The 12,602-nt window shown below is 41.3% G+C and overlaps 1 protein-coding gene across 3 annotated transcripts in view; it reads left to right on the forward strand.

Annotated features, from left to right (window-relative positions):
- The first annotated feature begins 232 nt into the window (after window positions 1–232).
- Window positions 233–12,602, forward strand: part of TRPC3 (transient receptor potential cation channel subfamily C member 3) — a 198,307-nt gene continuing 185,937 nt past the window's right edge. The window contains exon 1 of one of the 3 annotated variants that reach the window (XM_083174435.1): window positions 233–712. In XM_083174435.1, coding sequence (XP_083030561.1) covers window positions 598–712 — 115 coding nt within the window. In that variant the 5' untranslated portion in view covers window positions 233–597. The remainder of the gene's footprint in view (window positions 713–12,602) is intronic. The other 2 variants (XM_083174433.1, XM_083174434.1) reach the window with 2 other exon arrangements.

Here is a 12,602-nt window from a genome sequence, read left to right on the forward strand (position 1 = left end):
ATACTAAGAAATCTATATATAAAAAGCATGAAATCAATATTTCTTCACAAAATGTAAATAATATCAAGTTTCCCTGGAGAGGTGAGGTGTGCCACTAGTGTGAGAGCCACAGCCAGCTGCAGGTCCCTCTCCCCACCCTGTGCTGCTGCTGCTGCTGCTACTGGTGTGTGACTTTGTGTCCCTGAGCAATGATGTCGTCCAGGCAGGACTTATATTGATGGCTGGGAGAGAGAGAGAGAGTGAGAGAGAGAGACGGGCAGTGAGGGAAGCAGCGAGAGCAGGAAAGGGGGGAGGAGAGAAGCAGGAGAACGGCTGCTAGTGGTTCTCTATCTCTACCCCTTTTCTATCACTCTCCAGCAGTATTGGTACCCAGCTGCACACATTGCCAGCAGCAGCATCCCTGCCCCGGTCACTGGTGCTGCCTGGATCTGCGCTCTAATCATCCCCGTCCTGCTCCGGATCAGCTGCTGCTGCTGTGCCAGCCCGGGCGCCCTGGGGATTCCTGTATGTCCGCAAAGGGCAGGAAATGCAAGGAGCTGCCCGCTGCCAGGGTCAGCTTCCCGGACCTGGGAGAGCGCGGGGGATGGCTGGCGAAAAATGGGGGTCAGTGGGCTCCACTGCCGCAGCCCCGGGGAGTGCTGGTCCTGCCTGCGGATACCAGTTCCTTCGTGGCTGGGGAATCTCCTAGTGACTGCCACCAATTCCACTCTCTGTGAGTATGCTCGGTATAGCACTGTATAGGACTGTAGAAAACTATATAGCACTGTGTAGGACTGAGTGTCTAGTAATGTATAGGACTATCTATCACTGTATGGGACTACATAGAACTGTATAGGACTGTCTAGGAGTTTACAGGACTATATAGCACTGCACATGACTGTTTTGCATTAGACTATAGAGCACTATTTAGCACTATGTATTAGTATTACAAGAAGCTATGGGTCAGACTCAGAATGGTTATTTGATAAACTAATTTGATATTAAGTTACACATATGTGTTTTTTTAAAGTCACAGCATCCTTCAAGCTGGCAATGCATACATCTACAGGAAATACATTCCCAATAGGATATGAAATAGACTAAAGTAAAAGGCTAAACAAGCAGCCTTCAAAGTGTCACTTAGATTATAGTGCTGTAATGGAAAATGAGTGATGGGCAGTCACACACAGGGCCACTCCATGTGATACTGTATATAACATACTATCAAGCTGTCAGTCACATCACTTATGTACTGTACAGTCACATCCAGCAGTGGAGAGTTGAATGTTATTACACATGATTCCATGTTATAATTATGTGATCAGAGAGGACCTCCATGTCAAGATGTTTTAATAAGGAACGTGTTATAGAGGCAAATCTGATTGCTACTGTCAGTCTCCATTCATTGTATCAGTGAGTTAGAAATTAACTTTAATCATCTTGTTTCTTGCTTGTGACTCAGTTAATATTCTACTAGCGGATGCATCAGGGCATTTTTTATCTTGTCAAAAGTCATCACTATTCTAGAGGAATATGTTTTATTAAGTTAATGCAAATGAAATACAAAACATGTCATCATTATCATTCATCAATTATTATTGTCCCCTTACCTTAATGGGAATCATGACTTCTAAACATGACCCACAAAGTATATTTGTCTTTCAAATGGGTACGTTATAAAGGATTCTGAATAAATGTACACGTTACTGGGCGGCTATATAAGCTGCTATTCAATCAAATACTGCAAAATGCATTATTCATAAAGTTATGAATAATGATTATTATTGATATTTAGCTTGCATTTCCGGAGACATGGTTTTGGAGGTAGATATTATATTTTTATATACCTTAGTATACCTACTGTATACTGTCTATATACCCTGTAGGACACCGCCGTTATACACCAGCTTTACAAGTGATAAAAGATAGAATGTCACCAGTACACTTTTGTAGACATATATCACACATGTACAATACTTGTGCACAACGATGTACATCTTAGTGATATTTTCTGTGAGCCAACAAAGAATTACAGGACAAAACAAAATCCTTCACAATGTCATCGATTCCTCTCATAAGTGACAAGGTCCTGGTATCTGTGGGGTTTTGTCAAGACTCACCCACTCTGATTTCATAGTGTTTTAATGAAAACCTTTACGAGTGGAATATTTAGCTTTTGATATGGATATGGTTGTTTCCTCTACTGGTCTACAGTACATACTATGAAGGACATAGCTGTGTCCCCAGGACTGGCCATGTAATAATACAGGGGGGTTTGGCTTTAGAGATGCCAATTTAAATAATGCAGTCTTGTTGCCATTTTCAGAATGAATATGTTATCTCTAACATAGAAGGTAATTATAGAACCTGACATTATTATTATTAGTAATAATAATAATAATAATAATAATAATACAATGATAATGATATTTGTATTTACTTGTGTATGGGAGAGAAGGAATGTATACCCATGTTAGCTCTCTCCCTATATATATACTATTAAGCCCGCTGGAAGCAATTGCTTCGAAAGCTAGTCTGCTGCCTTGTGTTTGCCTCTGTGTTTGTGCATGTGTAGAGAGAAAGAGATGTAGTTTCACTCGCTGACAACAGATGGCAGTGTTTCAGAGACACACAAACAGACACTAGACATATACAGTATATATGGAAGAGTTTATATTTAAGATGCATGCTATCTGACCTTAACAGAGGTGGATTTTGATTTCCACTCACGGTAATTGTCCATGTTGTGATTCTAGGTTTAAATTACATGTTCTGTGCTAGTTAACTTAAGACCATTCATCCACATTCATTTTTAGTTGGTACTGTCTTAGCAAGGTGGCAGTACTTCTACAGCAGCAAACATACTGTATATCCTTTCATGTAGTGTATTAACAGAATTATTTAAAGCCTCTATTCGCCAAGCAGTATGCATAATGTACTAAGCAACATTTGATCACTTGTACCGGCCAGTATTACTGTAGACTTGTTTGGATGCACTATTGTATTATTACACTGTGCCGTACGATTTTCCAGCACTGTATAAATCAACCACATGTGTGGAAAGTAGGGATGTCTGTATTCTTTATTATGCAGACAGATTTCACTACATCCATTAGATTTTCATGCTGTCTTGTTTTGTATTTCATCTTGTTTGTTGTCACCTTTCTTCTGCTTGCACAGTCCGGCTCTTGTCTGTCTCTGCACAAGAAGAAAATCAGAGCTGCTAACTGCTGTATAAGCCAGATATACTGTATAATGTAACACTGCACTGAGTGTAAGGTTTCGCTGGGGACTGAAGATTGAATAAACTCCGCAAATGCAGTTAGTTAGTTAGTTTGCTTTTGGCTCTAATATCATTTCCATATCAATATCAATGAGATTGAGCAGTAAAAACAGTGTGGTGGTTAACCCTTTGAGTGCCAACTGAATTTGTTAAAATTGGGGTGAAAGCAAACATTTATATTCTTCATAATGACCTGTAATGTTTACCTTATATAGGAAATATAATCTTTTTTTACACAACATTTTCTATTTGAATTTATATAACAAATGTGAGCGACACTGGCATTTTTAGCAGATATTTTGCACATCTCTCACACAGATGTTGGCAGTTAACGGGTTAACGTTACTACCTCAGATAATACAGTTACTATACAGATAATGAGTTAAATTCCCAGTTATGATCCATCAGTGTAGAGTTTGCATGTTCTCCCTGCGTTTCTGTGGCTATTCTCTGGGTGCTCTGGTTTCTCCCCCACTCCACAAACATACCGGTAGGTAATTGGCCTAGTGTTATGTGGATATCTGCATGGGGTAGGAAATATATGGGGATATGTGAAGAAGAGGACAAGTTGCCCATAGCAACCAGTTAGCCTTTACCTACAATTGAAAGGATGTGCTTGATACTTTCTACCTCAAAACTTGCTATGGACAACTTCTCTGTGCTTTACACTGCTTGATTCATATCCCCCATAGATTGTAAGCTTCTCAGGAGCAGGGACTGATGTGAATGTCTGAATATACTCTGTAAAGCACTGTGGAATATGTAAAAATACTGTAACTGGGGATAAATAAATAATACAGCTCTGATGGCCTGTGATTACATTAGTTATGGTATAAAAGGTTGACAGTCTAGATCAACCAGAAATAGTCGACTCATGAAAAGATGACACATTTTTTAAAGTTTTTATGCTGTCAGCACATGGACCCCTAATTAGTGTACCACATCCCCTCGTATGGCTCGCTATGTTCACCGTGCTTCTGGGAAGGTCTCGCTTGGCTACCACTGTGCTTGGGACATATTAGTGTTCCCAATTGGAGTTCACATGGATAGTAAAGTAGAGTATAAAAAGTACCCCCCAAAATAAATACTCAATATGTCAACCATATGCTATGTTGACCATTGTCTTGTCGAGTCGACCCGGAAAGTATTTTATGGGGTACTCTGATTTCTTAATTTGGCTCAAGTCCAGGGGTTAAAGTGAGGTGAAACGGGGTGGAACTGAGTTCCACCACCTCTAATGGTAGGTGGAACTGAGTTCCACCTCTGCCAAAGCCATGAACAGTCCTCCTAACAGAAAAGCCTGTCCCAGTGGCTTCTTCTTCTGGCATGGTGTATGTGATGTCATGCACCACCGCCACTGAAGTGAAGAAGAGCCACTAAGAGGAGCAGCCTCTGTGCTTGCTGAAGACAGGGTGAGAGGGGGTTGGAGGGACTCAGATGTGGACATTATGTGTACAACAGGCACTACTGTGCGATTTAATATGATTCAAGGGCACTACATGCAGTGTAATGTGTATATGATTGTGCTACTGTGTGTTGTAATTTCAATTGGAGTTACTATCATGTGACCACGGCTTTGCCTAATGAGGAGTGGGGGTCGTTGTAAAAGGAACATTCCACCACCTCTCCAGAATCACCAGATATAGACAGGTTGACCCATCATGTGTCAGGCCAGATTATGTTCATTCCGCTTTCAGCCTGAACAATCACATGTGCCTGTGTGTGCTGTGGTGTAGAGTTCAGCAACATCTGTAGGCAGGTATAAGCACTGTGACCTGTGTAACCTCATGGGGTTTCCACTTGTACAATTGTATTAAATATGTTCATTTAACAGACATTTTATGTCTAATTAAATGACCTTTCTTTGTATAGTAGCTTTGAAGCTTCACATGTAATATTCTGTGACATATTTTGCCATTTGATGTGTTTGCATTCTCAGTTCTAGGAAAATCTGTGGGGTTTGGTGTCTTTGCACCCACACGTATTACCAATCAGTATAATGGATCATATGTAAGTCCGGCTCACAGTCACATTTCAGAGGCAAGTCCTGAGAGGATATTTGATTATCGTAATACAGCTAATTGAGCAGTACTGTGGGTCTGCAATGTGGCAATCCTCTTATAGTTCTGTCTGGTTAATTAAGTAATTATCTATGTAATACACTGTATATGCTGTTTGAAGTTAGAGTCAGCAACAGCTCCCTCTGCTGTACTTATAATACGTAATTTGCTTACAGATTGAAGCAGTCTAGTTTGGGAAATAAAACATTGCAGATTTTTTCGGAATGTTATTTTATGTACATGCTATTTGTAAAGTGTTTTAGGGTTCTATACATCCAATCTGTATAACTCAAGTCAGCATGCCATTCATCAATCAGGTAACGAAGGAGATATAATGGATATATTCTGCATTACCTTTCACACCTGCTCTCGGTCTCTGTACATTTTAATGGGAATCCACTGTAAAATAAGCTGCAGCATGGCCACCCCCCCCCCCCCCTCCATCGCTCCCTTTAGACCAGGCATCAGCAAGTGTGTATGCATTATGTCGATGTCGGCACCCCCCAGCCGGGTCCACGCTGCAACTAATATCCGCATTGGTGGGAATTGGCTAGTGTGTCGGGGGGCTTATGTCTTAAAGTAGGGTGTGTTTCGTCACCCCATGCCTGTAGAGATGCCAATCTGGGGGCATTTTTTCAATCCTGGGATTTGGGTTTGAAAAATGCTCAATCTCAGGATTGGACTGGTCTCCCTAATTAAAAACACGCCCCCGCCCCGTACTTTAGTCATGGGAGTGTCAGTGCGGTAGTAGCAGTGCTGTCGGGAAGGGAAGTGGTGCAGCTGGTGGCTGCATAGTATGATCTCTGACTGCGTCATACTGTGTAGAGCTGCACAGCTGGAGACAGGCGCAGCTGGGCAGCATCTGACCGGCCTCTGAACTGTTAACTGAGTTAAGCTCCCTCTGAGCAGCAGGATCTCCTGCCACTCCATAATTTACCATCTCTGGCAAGTGGGCTATCCCTCCTGTGCCATAACTGAGGCCTGTGCCACAGTGTCTACTTTCAATGTGCGGCATCATTTTTCCAAAGATACCACTAGCAAGATGGTGCTATGTAGGAAGATGGACCCACTTGCTGGCACCACTTAGGTTTTATCTGGGTCCAGCATGTGTAGTATGATGCCCTCCTCTATCCAGTGGCCCATGTGTGCTGCAAACCATGCACACCTGTGGAGCTGGCATTCTATGGCACACTGATGGAAATCCACCTATCTCAAAGATTTAACAAAATGAACTCAGCTGGCTCAGCATTGCCAGGCAAGTCTCAGGGGATGTTCACATAGCAATAACAGAAGAAGGATCCCTGCAGTCTTAAGACTGACAAATGCTACCACTGGTTATAGCACTGTTCTTACCAATTACAATGTCATAGATATGGTTTTGCCTGGCATTCAAGCATCTACCAGTTTGGGAAGAGCGGATGTTTGTAAATAATGAGTGATAAAGTCGAATTATAAATCATCTAATGGGGCCTACACACGGAAGGAATTTAGGGGCATTTTCTAAGCAATCTCACTAGATATAGTGATGCACAAACCCGCGCATTGCTGGCGCCGAGGAATAATATCGAGCATGCTGGGGTCGCCAGGGTCAGGGCCAGTGTTTTGCATAGAGCACTGGCCCTGACAGATCGCTCAGAACACATCACTGACACATTGAGCCTTATTCTGGTTCACTCTCAGAGGCAAATTCCTTCTCAAATGGACAAAACCATGTGCACTGCAGGTGGGGCAGATATAACATGTGTAGAGAGAGTTAGATTTATGTGGGGTTTTACTTCAAAGTGAGATGTATATTGCAGAGTAAAAATAAAGCAGTCAGTATTTTCCCTGCACAGAAACAAAATAACTCATCCAAATCTAATTCTCTCTGCATGTTACATCTGCCCCCCCCCCCCCCCCTGCAGTGCACATGGTTTTGTCCATTTTAGAAGGAATTTGCCTCTGAGAGTGAACCAGAATTAGGCCCATTGTGATCTAGCCTCGCTCAGAACGCTCAGCAACTCACTATGGGCCTTATTCTAGTTCACTCTTTCTGACTAAATCCTTCTTAGATGGACAAAACTAAGGGGTTTATTCTGTTTATTTTTTTGGGATGCGCGTTCTTTCGGAAATGACCAAACGCCACGCACGGCGGACATTCTAAGAACACACGCCCACAGCTCGTCCGCATCCGTTCAGACTGACTCTCTAAGAAGAGGGAGTGTCTTCAGACTGCATCCAAATGTGCGTGTGCGGTGGGAACTCTGCACAGTCTTACTGCCCGTACGCACCGAGTTGGTGTATTTCCGCAAACCTCACTAATCTATTCGGAAGTCATGCTTCAGCAACATGACACACTTATCCAATTAGGCTACCTCATAACATATATATTATTTTTAAATGTAATCAATTACTTCCTAATTGATACTTAAACACATTTCTTGCACTTTAGATTAACCCTTACATCATGTTAAGTGTTATTCCTTCATTGTTGCACCTTTACCTGTCTTAGTGGTTCCAATTGAACCTGTGAAAAGAGTGTAATTAATCACTAATGACTAGAGGACTGGATTGTATTGTGGTCAGCTGCGAGTGTTTAAGGTGCGGGCGTACTAATTGGGCCATCCGAATGCCTAGCGCATGAACCAGTGCTCTCCGAGAACTAAAACTTGCTTATGGACTCCGCAGATTTCTGCCGTGTTGGTTCGCTTGCACTGGGTGTCCGGTCCGAATGCATGCCTACCACTGTTCGTGCACTCCCACGTGTACGCCCAGATTTACGCCCAGTTTTGCCCACTTTGAAACTGCGCCCTTGTGTACACCCACATGGGTGCGAGGACACTGCGCTGCACATGCGCATTGCATTGCCTATGCATGCGTAGATAGCTAAAAAGCGCCCTCCGAAAGAGTTCGGTACAGACCGCACCAAACAGAATAAGGCCCTATGTGCACTGCAGGGGGGCAGATGTAAAATGTGCAGATAATTAGATTTGTGTGAGTTATTTTGTTTCTGTGCAGGGACAATACTGGCTGCTTTATTTTTACACTGCAATATAGATTTTACTTTGAAGTAAAACCCCACCCAAATCTAATTCTCTCTGCACAAGTAACATCTGCACCACCTGCAGTGCACATGGTTTTGTCCATCTAAGAAGGATTTTGTCAGAAAGAGTGAACTAGAATAACCCCCTATATGTGTAGGCCCCATTATTTTATTCAAAGATGAATGAAACAACTTAGGCAGAATTTTTTTCCTGTTCTTGGAGGCCAGTACGAGCTTGCCTGCTCCACTTAATAGAATTGCTGCTTGCTGAACCCATTACCTTTAGCTACGATTTTTGATTTAATTAGATCAGCTAGGGATGGCACAATTTTTAATTAGTTATTATTTTCCATCATGAATATATAAGTACAGTATAAATGAAGATCATACTGAAAGACTATACAGTATGTCAGATCAAACGTCTTCCTAGAAGTGACTTATGATTTTTACAGTATCTGAAAAAGAAAGATAGGAACAGCGCTGTACTGAATATATGAAATATTTAATAAAATTTACACATTTAAAATACAATATTTTGGCCAATATAGACAAACAAGACACACAAACATATAACAAGAACTCCCCGCTTGGTGTTAGAACTGGTTAGTTTTGTTATGCATGCAATTGCAGACTTTCATTGCTCATTAGCAGAGCCAGTTAGTAGGTTTAGACAGGTCAGAGTTCAAGTCCCCACAAAATGTGCACATTAGTATTGTGGTAATACTTATTGTAATCCAGGGGTATCAGTGGCTTGTAATTTCAGCGACGAATTTCTCCGACCGCCCACACTGCGGTCATATCCGAGAACGATCCGGTTGCTGGATAGAATATCAGCCTGAAAGTCCCCTCTTAGTATCTGTATTTTTTCCCATGACTATTAACGGAGGTCTAAAAATACATGTACTGTATTAAAACATATGTGCAGATCACAAATGAGAAATGTGCAGTAAAATAGTAACATTTCAATGAGCATCGATCGATCTAAAGCTGTAACAGCAAATCGCCTACAATGCTCAGTGGAAAGGTGGTTGCGTGCTGCGACGTTTGATAGCGATATCACTAGTGACCTTATTTATGCTTATGAAGGACGGAACATGATTGCGTATACACAGAATCTAGGCTAAAGGGAATTTGTTCTGATGTTGGAATGAATGCCTGTCACTCCAGTGTGTTCCCAGCTTAAAGCAAGTTAGGCAATAAAAGAAATAAGTGTAAATGGTTAATTGACTGCACATTTGGATATTCCCAATCCTTGTAGTTTAAAGAGTAACAAGTAGTTGTCAAAAGATGCTTTATTGCCTTGTCTTTGACCCTACCGTTGCTCAACAGCAACTTAATATAAAACAATTCACATTCCCTATTCCCTGATTAGAGTATAAATCCCCACTATACAGTTCGTTGTAATACCTATTTGTCGTACGGATTTGGTGCATGCAAATCTGGGAGACAGATAAAAGTAGGTTAATGTATTGTGAACTGAACATTGCCCTGTAGAGAAACTGCATTATTATAGCCTATATTGTTATTTTGTGTAGATTCGATAACACCCGCATTTATACAGCAGGGGTATTAGAAACCTTTCAGAAATCTGAATTGCTGCATTTTCCAGCAGCGAATATCTTTTGTGTGAGTTTTTGTAACACAATGTCCTTATTTTATAACGTTACCCTTCTTTAGCACGTCTGTGTGCCGACAGAAATAGCAGGAACCTGAGAATCTGTCAGACATTTACAGACCGTTTCTTTGATGCTACGTTTTTATTGCACAGCACATACAGAGTTGTTACACATTCATTTTGAATGGTCTTAAAATATTTTTATTCAATATTATTTAAAAAATACAGGGCAATGGAATTATATGATGACCCAGGGAAAACTATCCACCTGAATTTCATCTGCTTGTCATCACACACAACCTGCACATTCCTTGTAAAAACATACAAAAAGTGTGTCTGTTCCATGTGCATATGTGAGTGGCACTTACATGGCCTCATAAACGTTTTATTTTCCTACTAAGGAACACAACCCCTTAAGCTCCTGCCTTCAATATGATTCTGTAGAAATCTATATAATAAGTTGAAGAGTCTGTGTGCGTGTGTGTGTGCGTGTGTGTGTGCGTGTCCGTCGCATTGCGGACACACCGTGGCACTCAGAGACACCAAATTCAGCAACAAGATACCTCTGGACCCAGTGGTGTGCACCTCGAAGCCCTTTTTGGGAAATTTCACTTAGAAATGTAAAAAACACCAAGTTTTAATTTTCCTTCATTGATGTTCTGGGGAAAAGATCGACGATCTGGGAAACCGTTTACGAAGGAACAACTCCACACCTGATTTCATTGCTGTCATTGAGTATGAATGACAAATTTTAACATTATGGTGAAGGCTTTAAACAATTAGGAAATAATTGAGGATATACATAGACCACACATAACACACACACACACACACACGTACACATTGTATACGCACACACACACACACACACACACACACAACACACACACATTTATACGTAGAGCACCTCACACACTTACACATTGGACAGATACACACACACAACACACCACATGCAGTACAATACAAATCCGTACACACTACAACACACACCCAAAAACAGTACAACAAACACACAGAACACACACACTTAAACCTTGCCAGGATACGCACAGCACACTACACACACATATATACGTAGCACACCTTACAAACTTACACATTAGGCAGATACACACAACACAACACACACATAACACACCACTCACAGTACAACACACACCCACATTCACTACAACACACACCCAAAAACAGTACAATACACAGAACACACACACTTAAACATTGCACAGATACACACAGCACACTACACACACACAGATTTATACATAGTACACCTTACACACTTACACATAGGGCAGATACACACAACACACACACATAACATATCTCTAACAGCACCACACACCCACACTCACCACACACACCCCAAAAAAGTACAACACACACAAAACACACACTTAAGCATTGCACAGATACACAAAGACACAACACACACATACTGTATATACATAGCACACCTCACACACTTACACATTGGACAGATACATACAATACAACACACACAACCACATACACTACAATACACACACAAAAACAGTACAACACACACAAATACACAGAACACATACAAAATAATTTGCCGTTTATTTAACAGTCTGTACCGGCAAACAAAAACTGTACCTAATGTACCGTTTCTACTTTGTTTCCCATATCCGTCTCTCCAGTCCTCCAGCCTTTCACTGTGCTCCCCGGCCAGTTGCATTGAGAAATCTTTGTCCTGGCCAATGCACCCATTGTTCAATACAAAGTGGGTACACTGCACACACCCTGTTAGTCAGTTGGATATCAGGCACTGCTCTGCCTTAAGGGTTTCCCAGACTCTTTTGGTTCATAGATATGTTTGGTCGATGGGCATAAGTGCTGCATGCATTTGTTTGAATGTTATGAGTGTAAGAAGTTGAAGAATAAGACTGAGATGAAGATTTGTCGCGTTATAGTGTACAATTTACTCAATAAATTGTGAAAAAAATATGTGTACATAGAAGTACAATCAAGAAATGAAAGTAGGATTAAAAAATTAATTGTGATTCAAACTGATAATTGTTTGAATGGCGGTGGGTTGCGAAACAAATCTATAGGTGGAGGGGGTATGGATATTGTGGGCATAATTGGTGTTTGGTACACCTACAGGGGGTCCCCAGTTGATGAGAAATTTTCACTACAGTGTCACCGTAGGGGGATTTCCAATTGGTGTTCAGGTGGTCTTTTAGGGACCCCTTTACAATCCCGTTGGTCTCTTCTCCTGGAGCCTACGGTCTCCCTCAGTGATTGACTATCATTAAGGAAGACCATAAGCTCAAGGAGAAGAGACCTACAGGATTGTAAAGGGTCCCTAAAAGACCACCTGGACCCCAATTGGGAATCCCCCTATGGTGACACTGTGACCGTGACAATGTAGTGAAAATCCCATCAATTGAGGGCCCCCTGTAGGTGTAACAAACACCAATTATGCCCACAATATCCATACCCCCACCTATAGATTTGTTTCACAACCCACCCCATCCAAACAATTATCAGTTTGAATCAGAACTTATTTTTTAATCCTACTTTAATTTCTTGATTGTACTTCTATGTACACTTACATTTTTTTCTGCGATTTATTGAGTAAATTGTACTCTTTGTAACATGGCAATTCTTTTT

The sequence above is a fragment of the Crinia signifera genome, chromosome 1 (assembly GCF_055691185.1).
Source record: "Crinia signifera chromosome 1, ASM5569118v1, whole genome shotgun sequence".
Taxonomy (NCBI): Eukaryota; Metazoa; Chordata; class Amphibia; order Anura; family Myobatrachidae; genus Crinia; species Crinia signifera.